Raw genomic sequence first — 20,791 nt, 5'->3', positions numbered from 1 at the left:
AGTGTCAGACTTCCTCAGCAGACTGGCCTCGGGGAGATAGGGCTCCAGTTTAGGAAGTGCAAGGTCAGGTTCTCTCATTGCCCCTACACAGCACGTACTTCCTCTCCTTCTCTGGGCTCAGCCAGGATGATTACTCTCCTCCTGTGACTTGTGCTGGGACAGTGAACTCTGCTCACCTCTCTTCCTGCTCCCTCATGGCCTCTAGGTTTTCTTTTTCTCAGGGGGCCTCTTAGCACCTGCTTCTGTTAGAAGCTGTCACTTTTTTTGGTGGTGTTCAAGTTTGTTAGGAAAGAGTGGATGTTCTGTTCAGTCCCTTACCCTGTAGCACTAGCCATTCCTGCAGGAGAGAGTGTCACTCCTCCACCCACAGTCCAGTGCCAGAGGGAGGTGGACCCTGCAGGCATCCTTAGATTCTCCCAGAAGCCTCGGCTTGACCTCTCTAGTAAAAGAGATGGAGGTGAAAAAAGCATGTTACAAAGCAGTACCTGCAATGTAATCCTAAATGTATGTTTTATGTATAAAAGACTGAAAAGAAATAGATCAGTGACCCAAGATGTGATCTACCCTGGAGAATGTTCTGTGTGCACTTGAGAAGAGAGTGTATTCTGCTGTTTTTGGATGGAATGTCCTATAAACATCAATTAAGTCCATCTGGTCTAATGTGTCATTTAAAGCTTGTGTTTCCTTATTTATTTTGTTTGGATGGTCTGTCCATTGGTGTAAGTGGGGTGTTAAAGTTGCCTACTATTACTGTGTTACTGTCAATTACCCCTTTTATGGCTGCAAACAGATGGAGAGTTATACCCTGTTCTTGGATTGGAAGAACCAATATTGTGAAAATGACTATACTACACAAAACAATCTACAGATTCAATGCAATCCCTATCAAATTACCAATGGTGTTTTTCACAGAACTAGAACAAAAAATTTTGCAATTTGTATGGAAACGCAAAAGACCCCAAACAGCCAAAGCAATCTTGAGAAAGAAAAACGGAGCTGGAGGAATCAGGCGCTCTGACTTCAGACTATATTACAAAGCTACAGTAATCAAGACAGTATGGTACTGGCACAGAAACAGAAATACAGATCAATGGAACAGGATAGAAAGCCCAGAGATAAACCCATGCACATATGGTCACCTTATTTTTGACAAAGGAGGCAAGAATATACAATGGAGAAAAGACAGCCTCTTGAATAGTGGAGATGGGAAAACTGGAAAGCTACCTGTATAAGAATGAAATTAGAACACTCCCTAACACCATACACAAAAATAAACTGAAAATGGATCAAAGACCTAAATTAAGGCCAGACACTATAAAACTCTTAGAGGAAAACATAGGCAGAATACTCTATGACATAAATCGTAGCAAGATCCTTTTTGACCCACCTCCTAGAGAAATGGAAATAAAATCAAAAATAAACAAATGGGACCTAATGAAACTTCAAAGCTTTTGCAAAGCAAAGGAAACCATAAACAAGACGAAAAGACAACCCTCAGAATGGCAGAAAATATGTGCAAACAAAGCAACTGACAAAGGATTAATCTCCAAAATTTACAAGCACCTCATGCAGCACAATATCAAAAAAACAAACAACCCACTCCAAAAATGGGCAGAAGACCTTGACAGACATTTCTCCAAAGAAGATATACAGACTGCCAACAAACATATGAAAGGATGCTCAACGTCACTAATCATTAGAGAAATGCTAATCAAAACTACAATGAGATATCACCTCACACCAGTCAGAATGGTCATCATCAAAAAATCTACAAATAATAAATGCTGGAGAGGGTGTGGAGAAAAGGGAACACTCTTGCACTGCTTGGGAATGTGAATTGGTTCAGCCACTATGGAGAACAGTATGGAGGTTCCTTAAAAGACTAAAAATAGAACTACCATATGACCCAGCAATCCCACTACTGGGCATATACCCTGTGAAACCCATAATTCAAAAAGAGTCATGTACCACAATGTTCATTGCAGCTCTATTTACAATAGCCAGGACATGGAAGCAACCTAAGTGTCCATTGACAGATGACTGTTTAAAGAAGATGTGGCACATATATACAATGGAATACTATTCAGCCATGAAAAGAAACAAAACTGATTTATTTGTAGTGAGGTGTATGGACCTAGAGTCTGTTATACATAGTAAAGTAAGACAGAAAGAGAAAAACAAATACTGTATGCTAACACACATGTATGGAATCTAAAAAAATGATACTGATGAACCTAGTGGCAGGACAGGAATACAGACGCAGATGTAGAGAACAGACTTGAGGACACAGGGCGGGAAGGGGAAGCTGGGACGAAGTGAGAGAGTGGTATGGACATATATACACTACCAAATGTAAAATAGATAGCTAGTGGGAAGCAGCCGCATAGCACAGGGAGATCAGCTCGGTGCTGTGTGACCACCTAGAGGGGTGAGATAGGGAGGGTGGGAGGGAGACACAAGAGGGAGGAGATATGGGGATATATGTATACATATAGCTGATTCACTTTGTTATACAGCAGAAAATAACACACCATTGTAAATCAATTATATTCCAATAAAGATATTAAAAAAAGGAAATAAATTATTATGAATGGGTTTCTCTGATGGAATTTCAAGTTATTTTTATTTTCTTGTTTTCAAATTTTCTGTCGTAAACATTTCCAAAGATGCTGGGTGGTACTTCTTAAGCCCCTATGTATGGCTCTGTACTGAGTAGCCACCATGAAGACTAGGAGAAGTTGGCCCCTGCCATTTGGAAGTGTGTGTCATTCTGCCACGTTTTTAATTTCTGCCCCTGTCTGATGTGTTTGCTCGCTCTCTTCACCCTCGTGTCTTTCTCCTCCCCAGATGACCGGTTGGCTGGAATCCCCCCACACATCCTCCACAGCTCCCCTTCCGACCAGCAGATCAACCAGCTGGCCCAGAGGCTGGGCCCCGAGTGGGAGCCCGTGGTGCTGTCTCTGGGGCTGTCCCAGATTGACATCTACCGCTGTAAGGCCAACCATCCCCACAATGTTCAGTCCCAGATGGTGGAGGCCTTGGTTCGCTGGAGGCAGCGCTTCGGGAAGCAGGCCACCTTCCAGAGCCTGTACAGGGGTCTCCAGGCCGTGGACGTGGACCCCTCGGTGCTCCAGCACATGTTGGGATGATGGCGCCCCGTCAGCACCTGGGGAGTCCATCCCCTAGTCTCGTGTGCCGAATCCTGACTCTCACCCAGTGCAGGTAGATTTGGGGGGACTGGTTTGTTTGTTTTAGTGATTTCTTAGATGAAAGGAGTTAATGGGATTTCCACTTGACATTACTTGAAAGGTGGGATTACTCAGTTGATCTCCCATGGTGATTTGACAAGTCATTGTTTCTCATTGCTCGGAGATTACATTATTTGAATTGTGCAGGTTTTAATTGTGTGGTTGCCATTTAATAGACTGGTAGATCCTAGTGGCTCCAAAAAATACAGGTTATAAAGCAGAAACTAACACACCATTGTAAAGCAATTCTACTCCAATAAAGATGTAAAAAAAAAAAAATACAGGTGTTCTATATATAAAACATCCACTTTTATGTTGCCTGGGAACTGAGCTGTGGACTTAGCTATCAATCATGATGTTAATAATAAAAATTGAATTGCTGTATATAATGTGGCCCTCTCATGAGAAAGTATTGCTTGTGTTTTTTTTCTTTCATTCTTGTGTTGCATAGATTAAGGGTGTAAAACTACAGTAGTCATTTCTTTGGAACAGAATAGTAACAGCGAAATGGTTACTTTCTCTAGTCAAGATAAATCTCTCAGGCAGGGTGTCTGCATTAAATTTAAGACACTGAAGCTCCCTGCAAAAACCAGTTCAAGTACCAGCATGCATACCTGAGCCCTTTATCTTTAAAAGATTTGCTTAAGAAAATCCCACGCCCTTTATTTAAAGGACTGGGGGTTGGGGGGCAGTGTGGTCTTTCCGTTGAAGCCTTGATGGTTGAAGTGTTGTGCTCCTAAGGACTGTGATTTAGTTTTCTGACTTTTTACTAATAACACATGGTATTTGTCAAATGCTTTACTGTTTTCAAGGCTTTTCACACATGTGATCGCATATGGACCTCACAAAAAGCCTATGAAGTAGTTGGGTAAGAGACGTGAGCCCCGTCCTGTATCAAGATGAAGCGATTTGCCTGTGGCAGATGAGTGAGCGTGTGTCTTTGCGGCACTGGTCCTGTGTGCCCTTTCCAGCTGCTCCATCCTGCTCCATCCTCTCTCTCACATGCTCTGGAAGAAGCTTGCTGCCCTCCTCCTGCTAGCAGCATCTCCTCAGACAAGTTACTACACTTCTCTAAGCCTCAGTTTCCTCATTTGTAGAGTGAGGCAGTGATTGTCCCCACCTCCAAGATTTTTGTGATGATTAAAGGAATAACATCTGCCCCGGGCTCATCTAGTGCCTGGCCCATCACCAGCTCTTGGGAAATGGTAGCTGTTAATTCGCTGCTGTGGCTGAACACGGATGCAGTTCCCAGCCCAAGTTGAACAGTGGCTAAAGCTGAGGCACTGTAGGAGGAAGTACTATTACCACGTTTCTTGCTAAGCTTTAAAATGTGATATGGCTTTATTAATGCTACAGTGGGTCCAATCAAGAGAGACACAGGTGAACATTCCCAATCTGTGATCCATCCTTCTGAATAATTAGAGAATCTATTTCCTAATACTAACTTAACTCAGAATTTTTCAAAGGGAAAAGAATTCTGAGGGCAAGCATATACAGTGCTGAGGTTGGACAGAAAGTGGGTCCTCAAAATGGTGACAGTCGTGAGTTAATTACATCCTTTCAGATGTCTAGTAACCATATTCCCTTTCCTAAAAAGAATCGGTTATTTTACGGTTCAACAAACAGTTCAGAAGGATGGTCCACTGGCCTTATCAGCTCTAATTTTCCATTTTGTAGTCCAGCCATTAATTCATTATCTTGTAAAATCCTCACACTTTTGGCCCCATCACTGCACCCCGTGACAGACTGTTCTTCCACGGCATCTTCAATAACTGCTTGTCATTTTGAACCTTGGACTTGTTAGGTCGCTATTCGTCCCCCTGGGTTTGCTAACAGAGAGGAGCTTTTGTTTTCACCACATGTATGGATGAGTGAGTATAACTGGGCTCGGCTGCATCCGACTAGATGGCATTTTAGAAGTGGGTCTGATGACGACCCAGGGCATTCCTGCCATTTGTAGGGCATCTGTTATGCACGGGTACCTTTGTGCTCTGTCAGCAGTGAAGGACAATTTGTGAAGAACTTGCCATGATGGGCTGATGGGGTTATTAGGGAGCGCTGACTTGTTGCCCTTAATGAGCAGGGCATCTCCAGCATCAAATAGCAGCTGTAGCTCTTTGGGCCCGCTCATGCCCTTGCAGAAGATGTGCAGAATGGAAGGACCGAACATCAAATCACTGCCTGATTTCTACCTCTTACTGAGAAGACTGATGCTACCTGGCATCTGTCTACCTCCCAAGAGAATCCAATAGGTGATTGCCTGCAAGGAGTCCATGTGTTTTTGCACGGAAGAAGGTTCTACAATCCCAGAGATTGCCTACTCCCAATAAAATTCTTAATGAGTACGATGAGGTGGTAGAGCATTTGTAGGTGCTGACCAAAAAAAACGATTAAAAAGTCTAACTCCACTTTCGTTTGGTGTGTGTGTGTGTGTGTGCGTGTGTGCGTGTGTGCGCACACATGCATGTGCGTGAGTATGCCCCGTAACTTTTTAAAAACTGTAACTTTTATGAAATTTTCTCAGTACAAAAATAGTACATCTTTTTTATAGCAGTGAAAAAATACCAATGAGCAAGAAAAAAAAAAAAAAAAAGAATTGCTCCCACTCCCATCTTCCGAAGATAACTACTTTTACAGCCCAGTTTTGGTCTATGTCCTCCAGTTCCTTTCCCATGCCTGCATATTCTCCTGTAACAAAAACAGGATTGTATCGTACATGCTGTTTTACAGTTGGCTTCTTTTATTTAACATATAGCTGTCTTTCCATGTCATTAAAGATTTTTCTATACCTTTCAACATCCTCTGTGATTTTCAACATCCTCTGTGTTCGGAGCACACTTTAAAATCCTATAATTTTTAGCAGCATATTTGAAGATATTAAAAGAGACTAGCTATTAAGTATAACAATGTCTTTTTGCTGTCAAAACATCCAGCATAATCCCACTGTTTGCTTGGTCCCCCTTTAGAGCCCTGTTGTTACTTGAGTAGAGCTATTGACTGTCCCCACTGTGCATTCTTACATCCTCAAAAAGCAAAGTTGAACACATTCCCATAAATGTTTTGGGCTTTATTCTAAGTTTTTAATCTCTTTCTTACAGCAAGATGCCTTCTCCACTGTGGCATGTGATCCACTCAGCTCAGTGTTCTCTTCCTACAAGTATGTGTTCTGGGGGACAGTAATATTGTGTGTTGATCCGAATTTGGTGGGACACCACATTTGATCTGTGTGCAGCTGCTGGTCTACACCGTCGTTTTTAGTAGTGGCATACTTTCCAGTATATGCACGTACCATGACTTGCAGATCACTTTCCTCTTACGTTAGATGGATCTTTAAATGGTTTTTCCTTTGTCACTATTACAAACAGTAATGCAAGGAAAGTCCTTGTTAAATATTTACATTCCACCAGAGGTTACAAAGGCAACTGAGGCAGTAGAATGGGTCTGTCTTCATCCCTTTCTCTGAGGAATTCCTCACAAGTGGTAGTTTTAGAAAGAGACTTCCCTCATTCAGTTATTCAGCAGGCACTTATCAGGAAGCTCCCATGAGCCAGTCACTCTGCTAAGTGGCGAGGCAAAAAGATGACCGATACCCCACAGTCCCGGTCCTCCAGAAACTCACTGTTCGGCCAACGAGACTGACATGGATCTCTAATCACAATATGAGATGATGAGGTCCATGCCTGAGTAGTGAGTCTGTGGGAACACAGGGGAGAAAGGATTCACTCTGCCTTGCTTCAGAGGTGAGAGGCATGGAGAATACTCACATAAGGCTCATCTCTTGGGCAAGTTACTCTACCTTTCTGTGCCAGTTTCTTCATATGTAATGTGGACAATAACACATTACAATCAGGATCCCACAAAATTAAAGCTTAGAACAGTGCATGGCACAGCAAAAATGTTTTGCTAAATCATTGAGTTGAATTATTTCAGCTATCAGGGTTTGTCTAATATTCTCCACCCTACCGGGTGCCTGAGAAGCGTGAGGGTCAAAATCACCCTTTCCTGCTGTGATTTGCATATGAAAATAGGAAGTACATGGTCCTTCAGTACTTTTATCAAGACTTTAAAGACAAGGAATGTGAACTGGTAGGCACAATTCAGAGCATATTCAGAATTCGGATGGGATTCTGATCTAACACTTGGCTATCGTTAAATGAATCTCTACAATCAGCAAGCTAGCAATTTGTGTGCGCTACCAGAGATGCAAAGATAAATAAGGCATAGTCCCTGCCCTGTAGGATCTCAGCCTGTTGAGGAGACAAACACAACAGCCAGCAATTACGATAACTGTTTGGCCAGTATCACAGAGGAGGGAGCAACAGAATCGGCCACTGAGGAGGTGACACTTCAATTGAGATTTGTAAGTGCTGCCCAAGTTAGTACGTCGGTCCCTTAAAGGGAAGTTAATGCATATGGATACCAGAATTCCACTTAATTTATTTTACATCCAATGTGACAAATGGCACTTCTCGCCACGGGTCTACAAGATGCCTCCAAGTTACTGTCTCAAAGCAATCTAGAAGCTAAGAGAATTTTATTGATAGACTAAGTGGCCAATATTATCCCGTTCTGTACATCAAGACAACAATGACATTGAGAAGCATGTGTTTTATTTAACCACAGGGGAATCGGGTCAGGCTTCAGGTTTTAGATATCAGGCATATGTGGGGGTTCTTTGTGCCATCTCTAGCCCTTAGTTCTTCCTCAAAAAGTCCCACAGATTAAAATTAGATGTTGCTGGCATACAAGGAATGTTTTTCATGTAATAACCGCCTGTTTACTTCCTAGAACTGTAAACAGCTTAGAATAGGGATGTCTATCTTGTTGGCATTTGCTGTTTTACAGGAAAATCAAAGTCTCATAAAGACACAGTTCATTGAGCCAATTAAGCTTGTCTGTTAAAATTATGCAGAATATGTGGCAATAACTCTAAAAGCTATTATTGATTCAAAACATAGACCATGAAATCCAGGTTTCAGTACTGAAAAAGAAAAAAGTAGACCCAACATCTTAGTAATACTCATATGTTTCCATTTCAGTTTTACATTCTGTCTCTAGCCAGTGCTATTTTGGGTGTCAGATTACACTGTTGATGGAGAATATTTGTGGAAAATATCTGCTCTGCCAAGATGTTTGTATCCCCCCTGCCGCCAGAATTCATATGTTGAAATCTTAACCCCCAAAGGTGAGGGAATTAGGAGATGAGGCCTTTGGGAGGGATGAGGTCATAAGATGGAGCTCTCATGAAAGTGACCCCACAGTCACTTGTGAGGACACAGTGAGAAGGCTCCAGCTATGAACCAGGAGAGGACCTTCACCAGAACGTGACCATGTTGGCTTCTTGATCTTGCATTTCCCAGCCTCCAGAACTATGAGCTGTAAGTTCTTGTTGTTTATAAGCTACCCAGTCTGTAGTGTTTTGTTATAGCAGCCCTAACAGACAATATCAAATGGGTCGGATTAGGTCATATAACCTCCCTCTTGTCAGCTTCTAGGAGATGAATTGACTTAATCAGACTTAGCTGATACCAAGGTCCTTGGCGTGACTTAATGGCTCATTGTGGATTCCGGGAGAAGACCGAGTGCCTACAAATGAAGTAAGTAAGCCTACTCATAGACTGGTGGTGAACTTGGTGCTCCTGGCCGTGTCAAAGCCAAGGATGAGGGGGCTCTGCCTAGGGAATATTTCTTTGAAGGACCAGAATATCTGTAATAGGTAGTGGTTCTTATCCTTTCAGGGGGCATGGATCCCTTTAAGAATGTGAGAAGACTGTGGAGTCATTCTTTAGAAAAGTGCACACGCATGCACGTGCTCACAAACACACACACCCCATTTGGCATATAATTTTTAGGGGATTCCCAGTACATCTGAATCCAAGTTACTCACCCCAAGAACCCTAAGCCTATAGGTTATAAATGGGCACCAGACCTCACTAGCATCTAAGCCTGACTGATCATTTTTTGGCTTTGTAGGGTATTTGGCGGGCTTGTGTCCAACAGAATGGAGCTGAGTGTTTCTGTGGGGTTGCACAAGAATGTAAACTCTGTTATGAAGGACTAACCAAGGTATTGGAATAAAGTTGAAGCCATTTATCTAAACCGTGATCTTTATACAGCTGACCACAGATCTTCTGCCCTATGAGAGGGCAGGCTGGTGGACCCCTTGGACCCACCTCTTGGAAAGGTAAGAGCTTTCAGACGTGTAATGTATGACAGTCTCTAGCTTCTAGGAGCATCCTGCGTCCATCCCGTTTCTTTAGAACCAGGGATCCTAGACAGGGCAAGACTGAGACTTCTGTGCCCAGCACACTGGAGTTAATTAACTTCAGGAGAAAATTATATAGAACCACATCTACTTTATATACTAGGAAATTATTTCCAACATTACTTTTTTGTCCAGCCACCTGCTTGAATCAAGTTTCTGTCAGCCTCTGGAAGTAGTAATTATTCCCTGCTCTGAAACTGAGCTCCATGCTGGCTTTCTGCTAAGGGAGTGGACCCTTTGGTTGTCTGTGGTCTGTTGTCAAGAATTATTTTGTCACTTACTATTGTCAGCTGTTGATTTTCCAACGGATACTATCTTTGAGGCTAAAAATAAATCCTCGCAACACAAGTCCCCTCTTTATGAAGTGTGAAAGACAATATGCACCAGTCAATCATGGATATAATTTTGCAATAGGGAGAACATTTGTTAATGAGGAATGTCTCAAAGAGAAGGAAGGAGGCCTGGGTTTTATAGAGGCAAGTGAACAAGGGAGTCATCTACAAATCCTGTGGGACTCCTGAGAAAGGATGGAGGCGGGTCTTATCTGAGAATATGGGAAGGCTGGGTTGTCCTTTGTGGTGGTTAGCTGTTTCTTGGGACACAAAGGGGGGGCATTTCTTAACCATCACTGCTTTCAGGGAGCACAGGAGCATTCCAGATAAACTTCATCATTGTCAAAAGCCATGTCTTCTTCAACTTTTAAGAGCCTAAAGCAAATTTGAAAGAAAAAAATGTTTTTGTAAGGTTTGGGTATGAGATAAAATCAGAATTCTGGCATCTCGATTGCCTGTTCTAGAAAAGACACTTAAGCTACTCCTCCTTTAATTTGGGTAAAGAAAACCGAATAACCTGCATGACTGAAGCTTAACAAAAGGAGAGGAATCAAAGCTGTTAATGGTTTTCTTGGGACCTAGAGAACCCATGGAATGATTTTCAACTTGGGCCAATCATGGAAACTCTTTCTGTAACTTACAGAAGTTCATTCAACATCTGTTTTTCTGAGCACATGTTATGTGCTAGGCATGGTTATAGATACTAGGGGTACAGCAGTCAATGCAACAGTCCAGAATTTCTCCACTTGTAGAGCTCCCTGCTATGGAGAAAAAGGATGCAACAAAGGGACAGGGAGAGCCAGGGGGATGGAGTAGAAGGTGACATGAGTAAAAACCTGGAGGAGGTGAGGGAGAGAGCCATGCTGAGGCCCGAGAGAACATTCTGAGTGACGGGAAGAATGAAATGTGAAGGCTTGAGATAAGAGTTTTCCCAACATTTTCAAAGAATAGCAAGGGGGTCAGGGTGGCTAAAGTGTGGTGGGCAAGCGGGCAGGTAGTAGGGGCTGAGGTCGGAGAGCTGGGAGGATCAGAGGGGGAACATCTGACAGGCTACTGTGATGACTTTGGCTTTTGCTCAGGGTGAGATGGGAAGCTACTGCATGGTTTTCAGCAGAGGCAATGACATCATCTAACTTATAGTCCCAAAGGATCACTCTAGCTGACATTTTTAGAGAGCTGAAGCAGGGAAATAGTGAAGAGGCTGTTGCACTAATCCTGAGAAGATGGAGGCTTGGGTCAAGATGGACATGTGAAGTGCAGTGGATGCGTGGTACCCTGCTCAGGTCCCCTTCAGGAATGAAAGATTTATTCCTCCTGCAGCAGGGAGGTCTCCAGCTGATAGCCTTTGGCTGTCAGCCCTCTTCAAGAATTGCCCCCTCTGAGGAGAGCCATCTTGCACAATGGCCTTGCCCCTTCCTGGGCAGCCTGCATTCAGTGACTATAGGTGAAGAGGTATAAAGGCCTGGCTGCCCACCTCAGTTCAGAGCAGCTCCCAAGGGCCATCCCAGCTCAGGGCTCCTTGTGGAGTCAGCTCAGGCCTTCTTTGTGACAGTATCTCAGCCCCACTTCCCCCTCTTTCTAAGCCTGTTTCCTTCCCTTTAACAGGTGTCGATCCCAGGAGCACTCTCTAATCACCTTCCTGCCCACCCAGCTCCATCTCAGAATCAGCTTCCAGGGGCATGCATCCTGTGACGTGGAGGTGGTGAGCAGTGGTCAGGTTCTGATTACATTGTGAAGGTAGAACCAAATGGATTTGTTGATGGGTTGGATAGGGTGTTAAAATGACAAAAACTGGCGGTGAAACATCAAGATTGTATTTTTAACAAGTGGAAAGATGGAATCATTATGAACTGATATGAGAAAGGCCATGAGAAAGGCAGGGATTTTTTTGATGGGGGTGGTGGAAGTTAGGAAATATATTAGAAATAAAAATAAATTCTTAATATTCATACAGGTAAAAAGTCAACTTCCATTTCCAGGAGCACACTCTTAACTTTGAATACTCCCAGTGTTATTCAGTTTTAGATATAATCTGTTGTAGCCAACATTTCATTTCATTGGAGGAACGTCAGAGTAATTAAACATAGACAGTGTGAACACATATGTTCAGTCATTACCCGGTGGTTGCTAATTCATAGAGACACAAGTAGCGGTAGTTGGTTTTACAAGGGAACAAAGCCAGCCATTGGCACATCCACCAGGATAGATATCAAGAAGTGTTTTTTCTGCGAGACCCATAGTATCCATAGTATAGTAACAGGCTCCCATGAGAAGCTGAAAAGAAGCAAAGCTGCTTACAGACTGCATATATCACACAACCAGACAGTAATCCCAAGGCAACCTAGAAGGGATCACCATGACATGACACCACCCCCTTTTATAGATACAGTTCTGAGAAAATTCACAGTAGAGAGAAAATTCACTGTGGGGAACAGTAGTTAGGACATGAATCTTGAGCTGAGGCTTGACAGAAGTGTAAAGTCAGTGGAGAAGCTGGGAATGGGGTTTCTAGAGGAGGAAGGAATGTGCGAGAAGTGAGGATGGATAAGACGGATACTAGGAACAGTAGTGATGAGTATGCCTCCCGACAAAATTACATCGATTGGGTGAAGTGGGGCAAGTCAGCTGACTTTTAAAACCAGGCAAGGAGTTTGGCTTTTGCATTTTAAATTACCAAGGGAACAGAAGAAATCTTCTCAAAAGCTTTAAGGTGCCAGTGTGTGTTGTGAATCTCCAAAATGGAAATGTGCAGTATTTACCAAACTTAACATTGGAAGCTTTTTTTCTGTGACCACCTATTAACAACTTTGGAAAGATTTGTTCTACAGACATACTGAGGCAGAGGACACAAAGCCTTGGAGTGTGCTGGGAAAAGTAGGGCTCAAAGGTACCAAAAACAACCAAGATTTTTCAAGGGCATGAACGGTATCTTGGGTGGTGTACAAATAGCATCAATTTGTTCTCATCCTCACAATTCATCCTCACTGTTAGCAGCACGTTATGGGTCACTTGGAAAGAGACTCGTGGCTTTCTGGGACCTTCTTTCCCTCTTTAATGATTGATAAATCTGTTGCATTTTTCATCATACGATTCTTGTATCCTTGCAGAATACCTTTCTGGCTTGGTGTCACACTGCATTTAATTCAAGCCATAGGTTGCACTGCCTGTTCGTCAGCAGGTAGCGGGCACCCTCGCTGGTCATTGTCAGGTGCCAGGTGGCACCTGTCAGACAAGCAGGAAGAAACTGGTCTTGCTCCTAACAGCAGCCCCAAACCAGGGAGGCTCTGTCTGCAGCGCCAGGCCTTTTCTGTCTGTCCCCACTCTTGCCACGACTTTTTATGTCTTTGCCGTCTTCTCATTTGGGTTCTCATTTGCTTACTCTGGTCCCCACCCCCCACCATTAAGCCACTTGGTAATTGAACTTGACTTTCATTCTATTTTAAAAAATCTGAAAATAGCTTGTTTTCCCAGTAAGGCCTCCAGCAAGACCTTAACTTTAGTTTAGCAATAGTTCCCAACCAGGAGTGTTACCACATCCCCCCAGCCTTCTACCATGTGGCATTTGGAAATGTTTGGAGGCATTTTTTGTGGGGAGTTATCACCCACCATGCATTATGGGAGGGGGGTGCTATTACCATGGAGAGGGCAGTGGCCAAAGATATTAGGCATCAGCTGGCAGTGTGGGCACTAGCCCTACACAGTGAAGAGCTGCCTCACCCCAAATGTCCTTAATGACCCCAGTCAGAATCACTGTGTGCTTCCCAGACTCCAGTCATTTGAGTACCACTTTGACAATTTTTCATTTGTAATGCACCACCTGTGCCAATATTTTTTTTAGTTAACTCAAAATTTTTTTTTCTTTAAGCAATAGTATGTTTGAAGTAATAGGTCAGTGCTATTTTTAAAATGTGATTTAAAGTACACGTAAAAATAAATACCTAACCCCTCATACAAAATATTCTTCATTAGTGATACACATATGAAGTTTGGGAACACTAGGCAGTGCTTATGGCTGCGTACCTTTTTGGGGTTTTGGTGAGGGCATTAGCCTTACACACATTTCTCTTCTGAAATATGAAGGTCTAAGTAAGTGTTTGATGGACTCCTTAGCCCGGGCCTTATAAGGGCAAAGGCCACGTGTTTAATGTCCCATAAAGGTCATTTATACAAAGATGTCTATTCCACTGGCATCCTTGACCCAAGTCAGCTGTCTCTTTGCTGGTTGCAAAGTCAAAGGATAAAAATGAGGCTCGCTTGGCATTCACCTCCTTGGATTGTAGGCTCTGTGAAGACAGACCTGGGTCTTGTGTCCCCACCTTTCCTAAAGCAGAGTCTGACACATGCTTTGTGATTAATGCAATTCTCAGTAAATGAATGAGATCATGAACAGATGAGTGTATGCTTATCCCTCCTCCAGACATACAATGGAGGACTGTAAATGCTACTGTCACTGAGTCCAAAAAGTCTTGCGTATAAGTTTCTTGGGCAAGTTCTGTAAATTCTCTGTGCTTCAGTTTCATTACCTCTGAAATCAGGTTGTAATAATACCAACCTTACAGCACTGTTATGAGGAATCAATGAGATAATGTTTGCAAAGTGCTTCAATCAGTGTCAGGCATAGAATAAATGTTATAGAAGTATTTGATGAGGAATGGATGGTGTCTGTCTTATATTCAGGTTTTCAATATTTGTTGAAAGAGTGAATCAACAGATACTGGGCCACAGTGTTCCTACATTCCAGGTCCAGATCCTCAGCTGTTCCCAGGGGCAGCAGCAGATGTTGAAACAGAACTTCCCTAGCCCTAGCCAGGGGGTCTGGCTACAGTTCTCAGCACAGGACGAGCTCTTCCAGAACAGGTAACCTAGGGCGATAAGCCCCACCCCCTCCTCAGTCACAGGCCGCACAGAGATTCGTCCTGGTGTTTGTTTGAGGCAATGCTAGAACGTGTCCAATTAACTCAATTCCTGGTCGCCTCAGCTGACTCATTGTGCAGGAACACTGCATTCACAGACAGTGAGCATAGAGGTGGGGGAGGGAGGACAAAGGAGGCAAGGCAGCGCTGGTGGAGCATCTGTTAGGAGCCAGGCTCAGGGAAGGTGATTTCAAGTGCATTGTGTCATTCCGTCCTCTGACAACCTTAGGAGTCAGGATTTTAGCCTTATTTCCCTCATTTTACAAGTCAGAAAACTGATGCTCAAGGAAGTTAACTAACCCAGCCAAGGTCATACATAGCAGTGTCAAAATTTGAACTCAGGCCCATGTGAGTGGTTTTATAACCCCAGTATATAGTCCAGGTACTGCCAAGGACCCCAGCATGGCTGTCAGCTTCATACTGAAATGTTTCCAGCCCACCTGCTGGGTTTTTGGTGTCGGTAGCTCTCTCCTCTCATTATTGCAGACAGCAAGTGGGTGATGTTCATAAAATAGATGATCTTTAATAGCTCCCGCCTGCTGCCAGCCATGGAGTCATGTGAAATAGCACAGCAGAGTTGAGGTTGCTCTTATTACCCCGTGGGATTTCGTCAAAAGCCAAAATAATCCTGGCTGAGACAGTGTGTGGGCAGGGCACGGCAAGAGCTTTTGAATAGGGTGTTTGTCTCATTGGCTGAAGGAAAAGTGCTCTATTCATGACCTTCTCCTGATAGGTCTTTTGCATGAGAAACTGTAGGAAAAGCCAGATTCTCAGAGAGAAGAGGCCTGTCCCCTTTCTCTGAGGAGGGAGATCCCACATCCCATCCCTAGCAAAACGATTTTAGATGAACAGTTGAAATTTTTTTCTCCCACAATTATGGGGCAGTACTAAGAAGTTGTCTTAGTATCTGAGTGTTCTGGGGAGTATTCTGGCTCTTTTTAGCCAAATGAAATCTGAGCTTCTTCTTGACGTCACTCAAAATCCTCGTTGCTCTCTATCTCTACCCCACAGCCTTCCTTCTGTCCCCACGGACTCCAAGACTATTTTCAAAGTGAAGCGTCATTAGCCTACTCTACCCTCTGAGGAGTCATCCTCCTGCCTTTTGCAGTGTGCTGCCTACCAAACAGCTCATCTTGTCAAATCATCCACACGATTGGGACATGACCTATCATCTGAGTTTATTAATTCCAGCAAAGATGATGTGAGGTGGTTTTGGTCAACCTGAAGTTTGGGCTTCCACGTAAAAACCTGAGGCGTTCCCTTTCCAGCCCCATGTCTAGGAACTAAACAGGTCTCCAACCATGGTGGCCGCCCTTGTAGGGCAGGGCTGGCCTTGGCAGGAATGGGGCCAGCATTCAGGATTCACAGTGACTGTTTCAGGCGCAAACCCATGCGTATGTGTCTAACTGCTGGAATCTCCAGACACAGTTGGCACCTGTGAGAACCTCTTCCCTCTCCTGTCCAGGCTGTTGGCATCCTGTATCAAGTCACCACGGTTTCCTCTTCTTTTCAGTTCAGGAAATTTCTCTGAGCTCTGTATCTCACTTGCCAGCTCCAACTTTTCTGCTCTTACCTGGATCTTTCGTTCACTCATTTAACAATTTTTTGGTAGCACCTCCTAGTGCTGAGTGCAGATGAGTGACATCAAAACAAAACAAGCATAGATACTATCCTCATGGACCTTACAATCAGCTTGAAAAGTTACAAGCTGTGACAAGTGATAAGAAGGAAGAGATCAGCGAGCTATGGGGTCATACTGAAGGGAAGCCTCAAATGTTCCTGTGAGGACAATCTGGGTTCCCCACTCTCTCCCTCAGTGCTTGAGGCCTGGTCCTGGGTTTCCTTCATTTTGTTAACCTTCCATTAGGGTGACTCAGTTGCACTATTTATTGGGCCTTTGGGTCCTTGTCTCCAAGATGGCACCTCTCATAAAGCCCCTTGGTTCTGTGAACTACAGCCAAAGGTGACAGGGTGAAGGCTATCAATAATCTCTTCTACGAACGCTAGTCGATGGCTGTGGAAATGGGGAGAGGAAGGTCGGCATGCTGCACAACGGCTTGTAACCTGGAAACATTACCAGAAGTTCAAAGTCCCAGTTCTGTAGCACTGGCATTGAGGTGCCATTTCTTGTGCCCTGGCCCTTCACCCTAGCTGGGCAGCATATACTGTCCTGAGCCCTGCATCCCAGGACCACAGTATTTCAGAGGAGGTGTCATATAATATGACTTCATTGGCCTACAGGACTTAGTTTAGGAGTGTTGTTCCATTTATTAACTAATTCAGAAAACATTTGCGCCAATGACTGTTCTCCAGGCTTAGGCATCATCTACTGCCTTCTCACTGTAGAGTCACTATGGAGTCATCTCATCTACCTTTCGTGATTTCATTTCTTCCATTTTCTTTTTTCCCTCTTTCTAAGACTCATATTGGGTTTAGATATCAGACTTTCTGGCTTCCTCCTTAAATGTTAACTTTTCTCTCCTATTTTCTGTCATTTTGTTGGTTTTTGGAAATTTTATCAAATTTTTCATCCAACCTTTTTATTGGATTTTTAAATTTATGCCATATTTTTTCATTTCTAAGATGTTTCTTTTTTATGGATACTCCCTTTAAAATAACATCCTTTGGTTCATGTTTGCAAATATTCTCTTAGCTCTCTGACAGTTTTCACCTTCTTTTACCTTCAAATTACTTTAATCTCTACATTTGTAATCTCTGTTATGTTTGAGTCTTTCTTAATGTCTGGTGATGCTTGGCTGTCATTTATATTTTAAGTTGGGGCACTAAAAAGCTTAATACTAGCTCTCTATTGTGGGTGGGGCTTGAAGACCACCAGGTCACGTGCAGAGTGATGAGCCTGGGCTGTTTAATTTGATAACCCAAATGTCAGTATCTTTAGGTCTTTTCTTTCGGCTTGTAAGATGCTTTTCAGTGAAGAATCTTCTTTGTTTTTTTATTTTTCAATTTGAATTTTATTTTATTTTTTATACAGCAGGTTCTTCTTACTTAACTATTTTATACATATTAGTGTACATATGTCAATCCCAATCTCCCAATTCATCCCACTACCACCCCCTGCTTTCCCCTCTTGGTGTCCATACATTTGTTCTCTACATCTATGTCTCTATTTCTGCCTTGCAAACTGGTTCTGTACCACTTTTCTATATTCCACATATATGTGTTAATATACTATATTTGTTTTTCTCTTTCTGACTTACTTCACTCTGTATAACAGACTCTAGGTCCATCCACGTCTCTACAAATGACCCAATTTTGTTCCTTTTTATGGCTAAGTAATATTCTGTTGTATATATGTACCACATCTTCTTTATCCATTCATCTGTCGATGGGCATTTAGGTTACTTCCATGATCTGGCTATTCTAAATAGTGCTACAGTGAACACTGGGGTGCATGTGTCTTTTTGAATTATGGTTTTCTCTGGGTATATGCCCAGTAGTGGGATAGCTGGGTCATACGGTAATTCTGTTTTTACTTTTTGAAGGAACCTGCATACTGTCCTCCATAGTGGCTGTATCAATTTACATTCCCACCAACAGTGCAAGAGGGTTCCCTTTTCTCCACACCCTCTCCAGCATTTATTGTTTGTAGATTTTCTGATGATGCCCATTCTAACCGGTGTGAGGTGATACCTCATTGTAGTTTTGATTTGCATTTCTCTAATAATTAGTGATGTTGAGCAGCTTTTCATGTGCCTCTTGGCCATCTGTATGTCTTTGGAGAAATGTCTATTTAGGTCTTCTACCCAGTTTTTGTTGGGTTGTTTGTTTTTTTAATATTGAGCTGCATGAGCTGTTTATATATTTTGGAGATTAATCATTTGTCCATTGCTTCATTTGCAAATAGTTTCTCCCATTCTGAGGGTTGTCTTTTTGTCTTGTTTATAGTTTCCTTTGCTGTGCAAAAGCTTTAAAGTGTCATTAGGTCCCATTTGTTTATTTTTGTTTTTATTTGCATTACTCTAGGAGGTGGATCAAAAAAGATCTTGCTGTGCTTTATGTCAAAGAGTGTTCTTCCTATGTTTTCCTCTAAGAGTTTTATAGTGTCTGGTCTTACATTTAGGTCTTTAATCCATTTTGAGTTTATTTTTGTGTATGGTGTTAGGGAGTGTTCTAATTTCATTCTTTTACATGTAGCTGTCCAGTTTTCCGAGCACCACTTATTGTAGAGACTGTCTTTTCTCCATTGTATATCCTTGCCTCCTTTGTCATAGATTAGTTGACCATTGGTGTGTGGGTTTATCTTTGGGCTTTCTATCCTGTTCCGTTGATCTGTATTTCTGTTTCTGTCCCAGTACCATATTGTCTTGATTACTGTAGCTTTGTAGTATAGTCTGAAGTCAGGGAACCTGATTCCTCCAGCTCTGTTTTTTTTCCTCAAGATTGCTTTGACTATTCAGGGTCTTTTGTGTCTCCATACAAATTTTAAGACTTTTTGTTCTAGTTCTGTAAAAAATGCCATTGGTAATTTGATAGTGATTGCATTGAATCTGTAGATTGCTTTGGGTAGTATAGTCATTTTCACAATATTGATTCTTCCAATCCAAGAACATGGTATATCACTCCATCTGTTTGTGTCATCTTTGATTTCTTTCATCAGTGTCTTATAGTTTTCTGAGTACAGGTCTTTTACCTCCTTAGGTAGGTTTATTCCTAGGTATTTTATTCTTTTTGTTGCAATGGTGAATGGGAGTGTTTCCTTAATTTCTCTTTCTGATCTCTCATTGTTAGTGTATAGGAATGTAAGAGATATCTGTGCATTAATTTTGTATCCTGCAACTTTACCAAATTCATTGATTAACTCTAGTAGTTTTCTGGTGGCATCTTTAGGATTTCCTATGTATGGTATCATGTCATCTGCAAACAGTGACAGTTTTACCTTTTTTTTCCAATTTGTATTCCTTTTATTTCTTTTTCTTCTCTGATTGCCATGGCTAGGACTTCCAAAACTATGTTGAATAATAGTGCTGACAGTGGACATCCTTGTCTTGTTCCTGATCTTAGAGGAAATGCTTTCAGTTTTTCACCATTGAGAATGATGTTTGTTGTTGGTTTGTCGTATATGGCCTTTATTATGTTGAGGTAGTTTCCCTCTATACCCACTTTCTAGAGAGTTTTTATCATAAATGGGTGTTGAATTTTGTTGAAAGCTTTTTCTGCATCTATTGAGTTGATCATATTGTTTTTATTCTTCAATTTGTTAATATGGTGTATCACATTGATTGATTTGCATATATTGAAGAATCCTTGCATCCCTGGGATAAATCCCACTTGATCATGGTGTATGATCCTTTTAATGTGCTGTTGGATTCTGTTTGCTAGTATTTTGTTGAGGATTTTTGCATCTATATTCATCAGTGATATTGTTCTATAGTTTTCTTTTTTTGTAGTATCTTTGTCTGGTTCTTGTATCAGGGTGATGGTGGCCTCATAGAATGAGTTTGGGAGTGTTCCTTCCTCTGCAATTTTTTGGAAGAGTTTGAGAAAGATCGGTGTTAGGTCTTCTCTAAATGTTTGGTAGAATTCACCTGTGAAGCCATCTGGTCCTGGACTTTTGTTTGTTGGAAGATTTTCCTCACAGTTTCAATTTCATTACTTGTGATAAGTCTTTTCATATTTTCTATTTCTTCCTGGTTCAGTCTTGGAAGTTTATACCTTTCTAAGAATTTGTCCATTTCTTCCAGGTTGTCCATTTTATTGGCATAGATTTGCCTGTAGTAGTCTCTTATGGTGTATTTCTGTGGTGTCTGTTGTAACTTCTCCTTTTTCATTTCTAATTTTATTGATTTGAGTCCTCTCCCTCTTTTTCTTGATGAGTCTGGCTAAATGTTTATCAATTTTGTTTATCTTCTCAAAGAACCAGCTTTCAGTTTTATTGATCTTTGCTACTGTTTTCTTTGTTTCTGTTTCATTTATTTCTGCTCCGATCTTTATGATTTCTTTCCTTCTACTAACTTTGGGTTTTGTTTGTTCTTCCTCCTCTAGTTCCTTTAGGTGTAAAGTTAGATTGTTTAT

General features: G+C 42.1%; 1 protein-coding gene across 2 annotated transcripts in view; it reads left to right on the top strand.

Moving 5' to 3' along the window:
• The window catches only part of CRADD (CASP2 and RIPK1 domain containing adaptor with death domain), a 192,007-nt gene extending 188,564 nt beyond the window's left edge, over window positions 1-3,443 (top strand). The window contains exon 3 of one of the 2 annotated variants that reach the window (XM_032645485.1): window positions 2,848-3,443. In XM_032645485.1, coding sequence (XP_032501376.1) covers window positions 2,848-3,149 — 302 coding nt within the window. In that variant the 3' untranslated portion in view covers window positions 3,150-3,443. The remainder of the gene's footprint in view (window positions 1-2,847) is intronic. The other variant, XM_032645487.1, reaches the window with a different exon arrangement.
• Window positions 3,444-20,791: the final 17,348 nt, after the last annotated feature.

This window comes from Phocoena sinus, chromosome 10, assembly GCF_008692025.1.
Source record: "Phocoena sinus isolate mPhoSin1 chromosome 10, mPhoSin1.pri, whole genome shotgun sequence".
NCBI classification, from domain to species: Eukaryota; Metazoa; Chordata; class Mammalia; order Artiodactyla; family Phocoenidae; genus Phocoena; species Phocoena sinus.
Note: the sequence above shows the minus strand (reverse complement) of the source record. Positions and strands in the feature narration are given on the sequence as shown.